Genomic DNA, 15,644 nt, shown 5'->3' with positions numbered 1-15,644 from the left:
CCATAAAAAAATCACCATAAGAGTGACTACTCATGTAGAATGTTTTGATGATAATTATGACGTCATGTCACGTGTGGCAGCCATGTTGGAAAAATGGAAAAAAATTGGTCCTCTCTCTGCAACCGCAACAAGGCAAATATTGAAACATGGCACATGGGAAGCACTCCTCATGGGGAATGTGATTTTCTTTTTTAATGATGTCATAGGTGCCTTCGTAATGATGTCATTATTGCATTTGTGGAACGTTACATCTGATCAGTATGAAAATTGAGGGTCGTCTCAGGATGAAATGGTCCACAGAAAAAAAATTGATGTCATCGGTCACGTGATTGGGCAGCCATATTGGGTTTTTTTGATCCTTCAAAAATCTCTGAAGTGACTGAACAGATTGAGGAAAAACTTTACACGTATGACCACCTATCCCTGAGGAACAAAAGGTTCAGAGATATGACATCATAGGTCATATGATTTCGCAGCCATATTGGATTTAGCTAAAACCGATAAAAATCTTCTCCAGAATTCCAAGACAGATCGAGAGGAAAGATCACATAAATATTCCCCAAGCCTTGGGTGTGCAAGTTTAATTAACAATTGATGATTGGTCACATGATTTAGCAGCCATATTGGAGTGAAGAAAAATATTAAATGTTTTCTCTTGGATTGCTCAACCAATCAGCGTGAAACTTCACAATTACGATCTCATCGTGATGGAGAATGCATGTTTGAAATTTCAACTTTATCGGACACATGGTCTGACAACCAGAATTGTTTATTTTTTTATATACTTCATCCTCCCCAAAATACTCCAATGGAAGACTATTTATTTGGTCTTCAATTTGATTTGAATTTATTTTAATCCCATTCTAAATTCAATTGAATGACAAGAAAAAGAGCAATGAGAGATTGCAGACCCTTTGTGTGGTGTTTGTGTGCTGGTGTGTTACATAATTAATGAGGCATAACTAGAACTGCCACTTTATAACTGCTGGCAATGATGACCGGGTACCAAGACGTCCCGCTTTGATTAGACACCTGACCCATGACGTTTTTTAAAATTAATATTCAATTGAATTTAGAATGGGATTAAAATAAATTCAAATGAAATGTAAGACCAAATAAGCACAGTCCTGCTTTGGAGTAAACAGAAGTCACCCAAATGAGGAAAAAGAAAAGATGAAGTCATCAGGAGGAACCTGGGTAAGATAACATAATTATTATTTATTTATTTCCAAAAGTGATTTTTTTTTATGACAGGAAGTGGTTATTTTGTTTTGTACATTACCGGAAGTGATTTTAAAACTTTTTGTCCAGAAGTGATTTTTTTTTGTTTTATTCATGACCAAAAGTGATTATTATTTATTTATTTCCCAAAGTATTAGAAGCAGGTTTCAGCTGCTTCTCCAACACTGTCAAAACCCTTTCAGGTGTAGTCAAGTCAGGCTTACTCAAAAAAAGCCTTCTAGTTATGGCAGTACTAGTTATTCCTCTGATTAATTACATAACATCAGCACACAAAGGGTCTGCAATCTCCGATTGCTCTTTTTATTGTTATTCAATTGAATTTAGAATGGGATTAAAATGAATTCAATTCAAATCAAATGGAAGACCAAATAAGTACAGGCCTTCATTAGAGTATTCTGGAAAGGATGAAATAAATACAAAAAAAAAAAACAATAAACAATTCTGGTTGCCAGACCATGTGTCTGATAAAAGTTGAAATTTAAAACCTGCATTCCCCACCACTACGAGATGATAATTGTGAAGCTTCACGTCGATTGGTTAAGCGATTCCAGAGAAAACATTATGGAATATTTTTCTTCAATCCAACATGGGTGCCAAACCATGTGACCTGTCAATTATTCCTAAACAAACTTTTACAACCGAGGCTTGGGGAACATTTGTGTGATTTTTTTTTCCTCCCGATCTGTCCAGCTATTCGGAAGAAGATTTTTTTTGATAATTTTAAGCTAAATTCAATATGGCTGCCACAACACGTGACCTATGACATCATACTTATCATTAAAACATTCTACATGAGTAGTCACACCAATGGTGAAAATGTCATCTCGATCTGACAAGTAGTTGCGGAGAAAAACACTAAAGTTCTGTGCAGACAGACAGACAGACAAACAAGAAGACGTTGTGCATCGCACGGTACTTGCAAAATCCGTAAAACAAATTTGACCTCAAAAAATAATTGGTGGTTGAATTCAATGACCAAATATACAACTCCTCTTCAAATTTCAAGTTAATCAGATGAAAATTGAGGATTTTAGAAATACTATTACGGATTTGGAAGCCTCTTGAACACAGACAGCCAGAGTCCCCGCAGTTCAGTTATTTCGATAAGTACGTGTTTATAGTTAGGGTCCCGTACTTCTGTCTAATGGGTTAATTTCATGTGTGCGCTGCGGGTTTCTTTTATAGTCAGGTTTTTTTTACATCTTTACATCTTCCTCCCGACAAGTCAATCCTCCACCTCTCCGCACCATCGACTCCATTGCCCACGTATTTTTGGCTGAAGGCGTGGGTGGAGCCTCCATCGCCTCAGATCAAGGCTCCGCTCCGAAGAAAGGCATGGAGCGTTTCCTCCAGCCAATGAGCGAAGGGCGAGCATCTCACAAGCGCCCCAGGGAATGAGAAGCCAGAGCGCCCAGGAATAAGTCGGGTGGCGAGCAGTTGGTCTGTGTGGCTTGGTCATGGTCGTGGTTCAAGCGGTCTTGGTGGTCGGTTGAGTGAGAAGGGTTCGTGTCTGGTCTCGTCGCCATTGCTCCTGTTTCGCCCCACGCTGGGTGCCATATCCTCGTCGCCAAGTCTGGAATCTCGGCTGCTCGCCATCCAAGCTCCCACCGACCCCACACGTGCAGTCGTGGGCCTAACCGCACGAGGTGGCCAGGTACCGACAGGACCCTGGTCCCCAGCTCGCCTTTCCCTCCTGGGCTGAGGGGCCGAATAAAGACCCACGGGGTCCATTTCTTTTGGGTGTGTGTGTGTGGCACCAGTCTGTTAGGTAGAATCGTTTAAGTGTTTTCTTTTCCTTATACATTGCATTTTATTCGGTTGTAACTTTGCTCTGTGTCTCCCTTCCCAATTATTGCCCCCATTATAAATAAACCCGCAATTGTTAAATGTTCCAGTTCGTTGCCGTGTTTTCTTCCATTGACCCAGCACGGTGCGGGCTTAAGAAATAGTGAGGCCGTCGGTGCCATAAGTTGTCATTGGGTCCGACGGACTTTGGTAATTCCGCTCGGTTTCACCGGACCGAGGTCGCTCGAGCGACCCGGTTCGACAGAGTCCGTTGAGGGTGTGGAAGAAAATAATTATATTAATGTACTCTCAATTATAATTGTTGCTGGTGCTTTATAAATTTAATTTTTATGCTACAAGTCAAATTGGCTGTCAGTTATGCTTCCATTTACTCAAGAGTATTTTGACCTAAATGTTGATAAAAGGAATGTCTTGCTATGGAACAAAGTGACCTGGTTGATAACACCAACTTTTGCCATGATTCTTTCACCAAGTAGACACGTATTGCAGTTGGAGTTCTTTTGCCTAATGCTTATCAGCCCCCTCCACTCCCACAAAAGCATATAAATGCCAGGAAATGTAATCTTTGCTTAGTGCAAATCATTGTGGATGTATACCATCTCAGTGGCTTGGACTCCATGGACCATGTTAATAAAATTATCTGATGTAATGTACTTTCTGTTGCGGACAGTGAATTAATTGTGGCTTTCATTTGAGTAACAGGATTTACATCGAGTCGGTTAAAACGTTAACTACAAAATTCTACAACAAGGGTGTGACTTCCCCGGTAATTTGACGTCGTGGGTACTTAGCTATATTGAAATTTGGCTATTAACCCTATACCCACGCCGTCAGAGAATTGGCGAGCACGATCCTTAAGTGACCCGTGACCTTCGGAGTTGTCCGAGAGTCACGACCTAAATTCCGGGTGTTCGGTGGGAGACGGCTCGACTGCTCCACCTGGCAGCCGTTCCTCGCCACTGACCCCCCGGCCCACAACAATACCACCTTAGTTGATGACCTTTGGCCTATGTTGGCTTTTTGACCTTAAAAATAATAGGCTTCTTCCTTGTGACAAACTCTACCATGTGGTGAAATTTCGTGAAGATAGGTTTAAAATTGTGACCTGCAGGCGACAGACAGACAGACAAAGAGACAGTATAACGAAGTCGACTCACCAAGATACTTGAAAAATATTAGATTTTGCAAGTAACAAATAAATGAAAAATCACTCAGTGACAACTTGGTGAAATGGAGCAGCACTCCATAGAGAACATACCTCCACCAGGCTAAATAGTTTACATTTTGTATGCCACTGATTGGTCGGATCCGATTCTGTACCATAACCAAAATTGAATCTGCTTGTTCTCATCACCGAACCAACTCTTCCACCTCGTTTTGTCACAAGTCATCCACAACTTTTAGAGATCTGCCATACATTTTTGGCCCCATCTCTCAATGGTGAAGAATCACTTAAAAAAATTATTGTATCTGGATCTGGATTCAGATCTTCATCAAAATCGAAGCAATTCGTCCTTGTCACACACCCAACCTGTCCACCAAATTTCATCCGAATCCGTGAACAACTTTTTGAGATATCATGCGAATCTCGACTCAGATTCTGCAACCCGTCCAGACGGCATCAGCCCACGTGTCCTAAAAACCTGCTCCTCTGCTCTGGCTCACCCTCTCTCTGTCCGATTCACCATGTCACTTGCTCAAGGTCATCTGCCATCTGCTTGTAAATCAGCAAACATTACTGCTCTGCATAAAAAGGTGCAAAAACAAACCCCAGCAACTACAGACCAATTGGCTTCTCTCAATCATCAAGGTTATGGAATCCATCATCGCATCAGACATTAAATCCTTCCTCTTCTCCAATGGCCTGATTTCCAATCATCAATTTGGTTTCAGACCAGGTCACTCCACCCTGGATATGCTGCTTCTGCTCTCCCAACAATGGATGGAGGTACGAAATGCCAGACATGAAATCAGAGCCGTATCCCTGGACATATCACGTGCTTTTGACATGGTCTGGCACCCTGCCCTGCTCACCAAACTCTCTTCCTATGGTATCCAAGACCATTTCCACTCATGACTCACAGACTTCCTCTCCTGTCACAGTCAATATGTTGCCCTAAATTGAGTTCTTTCATCCCCTCTTCCTGTCCAGGCTGGAGTTCCTCAAGGCAGCGTTCTGGGCCTGTTCTTTTTCTGGTTTTCATCAATGATCTATCGGACTCTAGAAAATCTTCTTTCTCTCTTTGCTGATGACTCCACCCTCTGCCATACCATCTGTCATCCCTCAGACCGCCATGCAGCAGCTTCTTCGCTCATTGCAGATCTGGGTAAAACCACAAACTGGTCGAACACGTGGAACATGTCTTTCAATTTCGGACAAATCTCACACTCTCATGTCTCTCCGAAAGGACCGTTTGGAACCCCCCCCCCTCCACTTTCTCAACAATCCTCTAGAAGACCTTTCTTTCAAGCTTCTGGGTCTCACTATCTGCCATGATCTTTTTTGAGAAAGCCACATTTCCAACCTGACCTCCAAAGCCAGTCGCCGACTGGGAATCCTCCGTCGTGCACAGTCCTTCCTCGGCCCACTTGAGCTCCTGACCACGTAAAAAGCTTTTGTCCACAGCCTGATGGAGTACTGCTCTCCCGTCTGGGCTGGTACTCCTGCCTCCCACCTTTCTCGGCTTCACGCTGTGGAAAGCAAGGCATTTTGGATCATTGGTATCTACCACGATGACTGAGTGTCGGCCTCTCACTCTTTCACCGCAAGCAGGTCGGTGGTCTTTCTGATTTCTACCGTCTCCTCTCCAGTCTTGCCCCCCCCTGCTGTGTCTAAAATTTGTCTCCACCATATTTCCGCAGGGCACTCAAGGTCTGCCAATAACCCCCTTCTGGTAAAACTACCAAAATTCCCAATCACTGCTCACCTTCACTCGTTCATTCCTCTTTTTACCCGCCTTTGAAATAAACTTCCTCACTCTGTTCCATCCCATTCTTCCCTCCACAAGTCTCCAAAACAGCTGTACACCACCACCTCTTATCATCCCCAATCCAATTCCTCGATCTTTTCTACCCCCGTTAATCCACCCCAAACCCACCTCCTTCAAATTCCCTGCTTTCCTTCCTGAAAGTCCCTGTAACGTCCATCTTGTGTACCCCGTGTTCCCCGCCCCATCCCTCTCCCTTCCACAAATCTCTGTGTCTCTGTTCCCCACTGTTTTGTCCTTCCCACTCCCACCCCTCTTGTCTCATGCCCCCCTTGCTGTGTGTTGTGTTAGCTCTCATCTGAGCCTCGACAAGGTATACAAAAAAAAAGAAAATGTTTTTAGCCCCATAACTCAATGGTGAAGAATCAGCACAAAATCTAGATTAATATTTCGGCACGCCCCTTTTTTGTTCCACCATCAGATTTTTGTTACTGCATGAAATGAAACAAGCTTTGACATATATAGTAATGATATTATTGTCTTCCTTAAGAGGCCCCTCAAAATTCGTTTTGATGATTATGGTAGTTAAGCAGTTCATGTTCATCCGACTTTTTATTATTCCTACTGCACTTCATTAGAACATAGATTGTGGATGGATGCGCAGATCCCAGGAAAACAACTATAGCTGTACAGAACAATTCATATTATCGATGGATAAAAATGATATTTAATTGATATTATAATAAATTGTTTATTTAAAATATCTTCAAATTTTGTGAGTTTTTAGTTTGTTGTGAAATATAAGGTCCTCAGGTCTCCGCATAGTGGCGTACAGGCTTAAGTCGTACTTCTGTTTACTACCGTAGAAAATCACAGAACCATCCGATCGACATGCTGTTAACAGTTTCAGAATCAGCTAAATTCTACAACATATGAATATGGAGATGAAACTGATCCGGCCAGGTAAAATCTACAAGATATGAATATGTAGACGAAACTGATCCGGCCTTTTGGATCACTTTAAAGTAGGGTGCCCTGTAATTTTAATGCGCTCTATGGATCCTCCAGAACTCAAGAATGGTATACGTTGTGTAGTCACTAAACTACGTGGTAATGTCATCGAAGTGGAGCTACTGCGGGACAGTCGAAGGGGAAAACCTGAATGATAATCAATGGATAAAAATGATAGAATATATTGTTTAAAATACATTCATGCTATCTGTCTTTTACCATATGTTGCCAGTGACGCCCGTCAAAGACGGGCACCTTTACTAGTATTAAATAATTCTCATATGTGGATCAGGATTTGGATCTTCACCAAAATTGAATTGATTTGTTGTCATCACACACCCAACCTGTCCACCAAGTTTCATGTGAATCCATCCATAACTTTTTGAGATATCGTGCTATATATCATTTTGGGCCCATTCTCTCAGTGGTGAAGAATCATTTATAAATTCAAATCATTCTCGTACCTGGATCCGGTTTCAGATCTTCAACAAAATTAAGCGTTGCCGTCCTTGGCCGGTCACCTACACACAAAAAACAATTTCAGAACGATTGCTTGAAAACTGTGGCCAAAAATCGCGTGGCAGACAAACAGACAGACAAACAAACAAACAAATGCTAGACCAACATACTTGGCGAAAAAAAATTCGCCAAGTAACAAACAAACGGACCCAAATGCAATACCCTCTCCTCTGGCGAGGGTTACAACAGCGGATTTGTTTGTATGCCTTTCAAATCAGCTTCACATAATGGGGACAAATAAGTTGATGAAGAAATACTCCAGCCGTATTAGAGATTTGCTTTCACATGAAATGTTACTGAAATCACCTTTCATCTTTTACCTGGAGAACACCTCAAAAAGTTGGATGAGTGCATACAGATAATTCGTACAAGTCTACCCAGTAGACTGCGGAGTGCAGTACAGCAACGAAGACATCTTTTTAACGTTTCTATGATTTATTCAGTCGTTGCGTTTCAATACAAAGATCCAGTTGATGCACACGTACGTCTGTTTGCGTGCAGGCGTAACCGAGTGAACATTTCATATTTGTTAGTTTTTTTTTTAAAGTTCTCAGAACAAGATGCTCACCGTAGTCCCAGAAATTGCAATGTTTTATTATTTCAAAATAAGGATTTCGTCAATAAAAAAAGTTCCTTAAATTATATATACGTGCTTTCAAATATTTAAATCAATACTAATGTTGTCATTTCTGACTTTTGTGAGTATCTCATTTAGAGAAGGAAAAAAAATGTGCATACAGGTGAGCGCAGCCTCTCTCTCTCTCGAGCAATGGTTCTCAACCTGGGGGTCACGACCCCCCAGGGGGTCGCGAGATTGTTTTTGGGGGTCGTGGGAAGGTTGTCAAAACAAATAAATAATAAAGAAATTCATAAATATTTTTTGAAAATGATTTTTCAATTAAATCTCCCATACCAATGTTATAATGTAGTCATTATGAAACAGATTTGAGCAGCAAGAGAGAAAGAGAAAGAGAGAGAGAGAAAGAGACAGAGAGACAGAGTGGCGGGTTGCTGAAAGTCAATGTTAGCGCTATGGATCAGTGGCTTGTCAAAATAAGTCTGCCAGCTCAAGATGCGGACCAAGATGACACATGTGAAGGTGGGCCAACTGTTACAAGTTCAACTGAAAAACGTAAGGTGCCGGCAGCAGATTTGGCCTCCAACAAGCGTCGGAAATATCAGACTGACTTTCTGCAGTACGGATTCACATGCCTAGCCAAAAATGAAGTGGAATATCCACAGTGTGTTCTGTGTTCAGAAGTGCTTGCTCACGAAAGCTTGAAACCAGTGAAACTGAAGAGACATTTACAAACCAAACACCCATCCTACATTGACAAACCATTAGATTTTTTTGTCGTAAGGAGGGAGAACTTGAGCCAAAAGACCACTGTACGTGAGCACTCTACAATCACTGTCAAAGCCCTGTTGGCTTCCTATGAAGTGGCATACCTGGTTGCGCAATCCAAAAAGCCCCATACTATTGCAGAGAGCCTGATCCACCCAGCAGCTATTGCAATGACCAGAGCTATGCATGGTGAAAAAATAGCTAGCCCACTTGAGACTATTCCACTGTCTAATGACACAATGGCGAGGCGCATTGGTGAAATGGCCAACGACATTAAAGAGCAGCTCATTGACCGAGTGAAGAAAAGTGGAAGATTTTCCCTCCAAATTGACGAAACAACGGATGTTTCCAGTGATGCACAGTTACTTGTTTTTGCAAGATACAGCTACGAGGGGAAAATGTACGAGGATATGTTGTTTTGTGGTGCAGGCCCAGCTATATGAGAATGAATGATAATAGCCTATTGCCATCAGCATGTAAAGCAGTCCTGTTGCCTCCTTCACAATGAGTTGTGCTGTCGGATCTTGAATAAAATTTAAAACTGTACTTAAAGCCAAATTGATTTAGTTTTTGTTTTGTTTTTTTGTATATTTTTGGTCAGTAATGCAAGGTTTGTGTACGTCTGGTAGTGTCTTGTGTGATAGTAACCTCTGTCTGCAGCAGAGGGTCGCTCAATCTTCCAGTCTGTGTCCCGTGCATAAATAGGCTAAACGTACCGCTCTTTGCAATTACAGAAGCCTTTTTTATGAATGTGGCTGGCTGTTTTTACTGTGTCATACATCGGAGTGTAAATAATTAATTTGTGATGCCAGTTTAGTTTTAACAGCTGGCAGTACCTAGGCGTTGACCAATGTGCTCCAGGCACTGTGGATTTTTTATGCGCTCCGTGACGTCACTGCAGTGTTTCAAGTGTGAGTCAGGAGGGGGGTCGCGAACCCCAACTTAAATTTTTTGGGGGGTCGCGGTTCCAAAAGGTTGAGAACCACTGCTCTAGAAGACACATCACGGCACGGTAATCCAAAGTCACGGCAATGAAAGAACAGGAGTTGCCTAGTAAGTACCACAGCTTGCAAACCAGTATCTCGCCGTTGGTTCAAGCGCTGTGGATCGGCAGGGTGATCACATTGGTCAGGCGAAGTTCACGTATGGTCCGACAGAACGCCAACGTTTGCCAAGGACCCGGCTACATGTCGTGCAGAATGAACATGTGCGTTTGCTCGATGTTCCAGGCGTCGGACAGGTCAGACTTGTGGTACTCAGTTACGTGTTGTTGCATCTTGCGGCTTGAAGGGCTTCCGAAGGTGCACACGGAGCAGCGGAATGCCTGATGGTCTCCTCCGTGGCGGGATATGTGATTCCTCATGGATGCAAAACTGCGGCACCGTCGACTGCACACTTTACATTCGTACGGCTTTATACCAACTGGGGAGCAAAACAAGAGGGGGAAAAAACATGCGAATTTCATTCGGCATCGCTCAAAAAGACCAATCAACTACATTCTTCTTGTTATCACTGCACGAGCAGTGATAAATCTCTACAGGCAGTTCCAATTACATTCGACAAACAAATCAAAACTCAAAACCGACCTTCAAATGACAAGTAACGGGGACGGCTCGGCTGTGTTGCAGGCCTCCAGCACTTCATTCGTCCATTCCTCCCATCTCTTACCATTATCGCTGCACTCCCTCCTCCTAACACTATCAATAAATAAATAAATAAATAAATAAAACAAAGCCCTCTGACCCCATTTTGTTCCGTTTGTTCTGACCTTATTCCGTTGGCCACATGTTTGGCACTGTCTGCAACATCATTCCCTATTTATTTATTTTTTTATTTCCCCATCATTCCGTTGCACTTGTCTTTTTTCACCTCATTCCCAACCCCTCCCGAGCTGACTTCCTTTGTGCTTCTCAATAAATGACACACTACAAGATAAAAAAAAATTTAAATCACCTCCTTTTATACTCATCTGAAGCTCATTCCTTGTGGCATTCAATCCCAAAGACATTTCTTCTTTCCTCTCATCTCATAGTTTTCCCTCCTCCCTCACACCCCTATTATTATTCTCCTCTTCCTTTTATAAAGGAGCGAGGTCCAACAGTACCAAGCTTCTGCCCTGCCTCGACCACAATATAGTCCATGGGCTGGGGTGGTTTCTGTGCGACTTTTATGTGCCCAAAGTTTCTCTTCATATTATTGAAGTAGACCATGTGGGACATCAAAAAAGTGAGGGTGGACATCTGGGAGCCTGGTCGGATTTGAGAAAATGACGTCACAATATCAAGCTTTTGCGTTCATGAGGCGACCAAAAATTTGGGGTTGGGGAAACTAAAATGCTTACAACGCCACAACCATACATGATATAACTGCAAACTACCATTCAAAATATTTGTTTTTATTCACTCTACATGTGACAATATGTAATTATCTGATTATTATCAAATTTGCTGTCAAAAGGTCATTGAAATCAGGGGTTGCTTAAAATCTGACCCACCGGAAGAAAAATGCGAGTTACAGGCTGCCTGTACTACTTGGGAGTGTTTGCTGGCTGTCAGAGGTTGCCAAGACATATCTCTCTCACATGATATGCATTGTATAAGAATTAACCCTTTTGTAACGTAAACATCAACTTTGATAAATGGTGCTATTTCAGAAAAGCTGATTTTTCCTTTGCAGCGGAAGACACATGCCACGAAATAAAGTAATCGAACATTTTCATCAGTATGAATATGATCTATCACCAAGTACTTGTTTCTTTAAGCCTAAATAGCACTTAATTTACTAATTTCTTACAATATTCCCATGTCGTTAAACCACTAAGTCCTAAAACAACCACCTGTAGAGTGGAGGGGGGGGTCGGAACATCCTTAGTCCATTCAGCAAAAATAAACTGCTGAATTTGCTCGGTTTTAGTAATAGTCTAGGTTTTTATATCCAAATGAAGGTATACTGCTGACTGTAGTCACTATTCCAAATCATGCCAACTTGATAATGGGAGAAGGAATACATGTAGATGCCAGGAGTACATTTCCACGCAGCTGTAAGTGTCACATACGAGTTCTGTTCGGTTTTAGATACAACCAGCTGGATTTTTACAGCAAACATTCTCGTCTCCCATACCTTGGCACTTGCAGAACTGGCAACAAGGCAGGTCACTCTTTCGACATACACATCTCTATGTCCTTCACTACTTGTTCCCATGCTTGTTGCTTGTGAGTCGCAGGTTTTTCTGTTTGTCCTTTCTCAAATACACGCTCATAGTTCAGCAAATAACTTTTAATGCACAAATTGTGGCAATACAAGTCGGCACCAAATACTGCACTAACACTTTGTACGTCACAGGTGCGAGTGTAAACATCATCCTGAAAGCTTACGGTTGCCTCCAAGAATTTACTGGCCCTGTCGCACTCTGATATGCGGTATTTCTGATGCACCCCATGGTGCTTCTTGTATCCACAGATGACACATGATAACTCCCTCATGTCCGGTACATTGGAAGGTCCAGGTCTCGGCGAGATGCTTGAGCGAGAGCGGCGTGATGATGCCTCACGACTGACTTCTTCACTGCCACTAGAAGTGGAGGCGGAAGCTTTACTGATATTTTCCAACGATTTTTTGTGAGTGTAAGCTTTGTAACACAGATTGTCCATATGATAGACAAATTCTTCATCTTCAAGGGTGCGAAGTCTTTTGGCAACATGGTCATTTCGTTCTGCAGCAGCCTCACGTATTCGTTTCCGCCCATGTTCGGTGCTTGTGGGGTTTTTTTCTTTCGAAGATTGGCAAATGATGCATTTATCAAGATCAAGGCATTCACTGTCTCCAGCTCCACCAACCAAGCTGACACCAGTGTTCTGCATCTCATCTGAAACAAACCAGAAGGGCATTTCATGAACATGGGTGATGGCAGCATTATTGTAAGTCATAACACACCTGAAAGGCATACATAATCTGACATCTTGGCAGGATAAATCAACTTTCAGCCCTCTGAAAGCTGTCTGGTGATAAACATGCTATTGGGATAATGAAGATCGGACAGACGTTTAGTTAGTCTTGCGTTGGGCAGGCGGCGTAACTGCTCGACCATTTGCGAGCCTGTTTACATTCCTGTACTTGATGGGGTATGCATGTATGCACTGGTGTGTAGTGAAGGCCGATTATACTACTGATTTTGTTTAAGCCTCTCTGTAGATAAAAAAAACACCTACCACAAGTAGTCTGTGCATTAAAACATGAGAACTGTCTGTCAAATTGAAGATTGTAATGTTGATTCAATTTTTACTTTCACTTTCACCCATGAGGAAATGCACTTGTACAGTGCTGCCACCAAGCTGTCAATACTAGAATCAGTGGTAGTGCCCTCCAACAGAACCACGTGGAACTACTCTATTGTGGGAATCCAAAGAAGCCTCAAATGACTGGAGATAATGAGAACTGACGAGAAATAGAGGACTCAACCTCTGCCCATATTAAAACAACTGAAATAAAAGGGTTAAATGGTTCATCGTTGTCAGAAATAGCAAGAAGTCATTTCCTCTGGGTCTTCTGCTGATATGTAGAGATAATCTATAAGAGGTTTACATAACGATCACCAACCTGTATGGTATGAATAATGTACACTTAGACGATGGAAAAACTGGAATTTCTGACATGTCTGAGATAGCACCATTTATCAAAGTTGATGTTTTCGTTACAAAAGGGTTAATTCTTATACAATGCATATCATGTGATAGAGATATGTCTTGGCAACGTCTGACAGCCAGCAAACACTCCCAAGTAGTACAGGCAGCCTGTAACTCACATTTTTCTTCCGGTGAGTCAAGATTTTAAGCAACCCCCGATTTCCATGACCTTTTGACAGCAAATTTGCATAAAAATCAGATAACTACATATTGTCACATGTAGAGTGAATAAAAACAAATATTTTGAATGGTAGTTTGCAGTTATATCATGTATGGTTGTGGCGTTGTAAGCATTTTAGTTTCCCCTACCCCAAATTTTTGGTCGCCTCATGAACGCAAAAGCTCGATATTGTGACGTCATTTTCTCAAATCCGACCAGGCCCCCAGATGTCCACCCTCACTTTTTTGATGTCCCACATGGTCTACTTCAAAAATATGAAGAGAAACTTAGGGCACTTAAAAGTCACACAGAAACCACCCCAGCCCATGGACTAATACTCCTCCACTTCCCCCTGTCCTCAGCCAACTCTCTCCACTCCCCAACTAATTCCCAGTCACTGTTCCCCACAGATACTCAAACCTATTTCCATTTCTGATCTCCTTCACCTCCAACCTGATGTTCATTTTTTTTTTCTCTCTGCTGCCCGAACCACATCTCATTCTTCTCCATACTCGACTTCACTCCACGTTTCTCAAATGCCTTCTTCCACTCTCCCAGTACTTCCGGCATCTCCCATCTACTCTCCGTCACAGCAGCCAGATCATCTGCATGGAGCATCCTCCCCCAGAATACTTTTCAAATTTACCCTCCCGCTGACCAGCTCCATCACCATGACCAACATGAGTGGGCCGAGAGAGCTTCCCTGCCTCAAACCGATGCTCACACTGAACTCCTCCACATCCCAGAGCCAAGCAAAACTCCACCCTTTGTTCCCTTGCACATCCCTTTCACCAACCTAACTTCTGCTTCTGGCACTCCTATCCATCTCAGTGTCACCATCTCTCTCGGGATATGAGCCTGAGACTCCATCAACTCCAATCTTTTAAATGACAACTTGAAAATCTTTCAACTCCCTTTACGCTCATTTCTAAACGTCTTTCTACCATTCTGCTCTCTCATATTCCCTTCATTTGGTTCATTCCTCCATCATTAGTAAGCATACACCCTGTCAGCCTTCAGGCCTTTAAACACCCTTCCATCCATCCTGGTCATGTCAGTCCTTGTATTGCCGATCTTGAGAACCGAAAACAAACCCATCTCACAACAAGTGCTGGATCATGGTGGTTAACCTCGCATGTCAGTACCCACCACCATATCATCTCAAGCACACTCATGCCACCACATGCCCACCCTCACTGTGTGCCCCTGGCCACACCTTACTCAGTGCCCTCCTCTCCCCGTCTGAGCCCCTACTACACCTTCCAAAGACTGGGCCATCCTCTGTCATGCAAAGTCTTTAATTGGGAGATACAAACTTCGCACTACCTACAAGGCATCCATCCACAGCTCGATGGAGTGATGCTCTCCTCTTTGGGCTTGGCACCCTTGCTTCACACCTTGCTCAGCTCAACACCATGGAAACCATGGCCCTCAAAATCATTGGTGTCTCCCACGATGAAGCCACACCTCTCGGCTTGTTGCTCCCACATCGCAGAAAACACATTGGTGGCCTCTCCGTTTCAACTGTCTCCTTTATGTTGTTGCACCCACAGCCCTTTGCATGCACTGTCCCTCCGAGGATTCTCCTCGGTTCAAATGATCTGCTCGTAATCCATTTCTGTTGAAACTCTCAAACTCCAGGTTCACAGCTCACCTCCAAAACAGCACCAAGCACAACACACTGCTGAACAGTTACTCGAAAAGAATCGGTGACACCGCCAAATCGATCGATGCTCACCATTGTGTGTTCGTGAATGCTCATTGAGGTGGCAAAGAGCACCGAAAATCTTATCGCATTTATCACACGGGTACGACAGGTCTCCTGTGTGACGCTTCAAGTGGCGTGCCAAGTTACCACCATCGACGAAGCTGCGCCCACACTGGGTACACACATGGGGTTTGAGCCCTGCACACAAATGGAGGGTGTGGTGATAACAGCAGATGGTTTATGA

At 42.9% G+C, this 15,644-nt stretch overlaps 2 protein-coding genes across 6 annotated transcripts in view; both read right to left on the bottom strand.

Annotated features, from left to right (window-relative positions):
- The window catches only part of POLR3F (RNA polymerase III subunit F), a 41,196-nt gene extending 33,721 nt beyond the window's left edge, over window positions 1-7,475 (bottom strand). The window contains exon 1 of the mRNA XM_085887426.1: window positions 7,451-7,475. The gene's annotated coding sequence lies outside the window, so the exon portion shown is untranslated. The remainder of the gene's footprint in view (window positions 1-7,450) is intronic.
- The window catches only part of LOC147022653 (uncharacterized), a 67,635-nt gene continuing 59,460 nt past the window's right edge, over window positions 7,470-15,644 (bottom strand). For 3 of the 5 annotated variants that reach the window (XM_085887414.1, XM_085887413.1, XM_085887411.1), the window contains exons 6-8: window positions 15,431-15,598; window positions 11,971-12,715; window positions 7,922-10,272 (exon numbers count right to left, since the gene is read on the bottom strand). In XM_085887414.1, the coding sequence (XP_085743540.1) occupies window positions 12,003-12,715; window positions 15,431-15,598 (881 nt within the window). In that variant the 3' untranslated portion in view covers window positions 7,922-10,272; window positions 11,971-12,002. Of the gene's footprint in view, window positions 7,508-7,921; window positions 10,273-11,970; window positions 12,716-15,430; window positions 15,599-15,644 lie in introns of those variants that run through there. The other 2 variants (XR_015059833.1, XM_085887415.1) reach the window with 2 other exon arrangements.

Source organism: Eptatretus burgeri, chromosome 7, assembly GCF_056783735.1.
Source record: "Eptatretus burgeri isolate ZD-2024b chromosome 7, Ebu_testis_v1, whole genome shotgun sequence".
Classification (NCBI taxonomy): Eukaryota; Metazoa; Chordata; class Myxini; order Myxiniformes; family Myxinidae; genus Eptatretus; species Eptatretus burgeri.
Note: the sequence above shows the minus strand (reverse complement) of the source record. Positions and strands in the feature narration are given on the sequence as shown.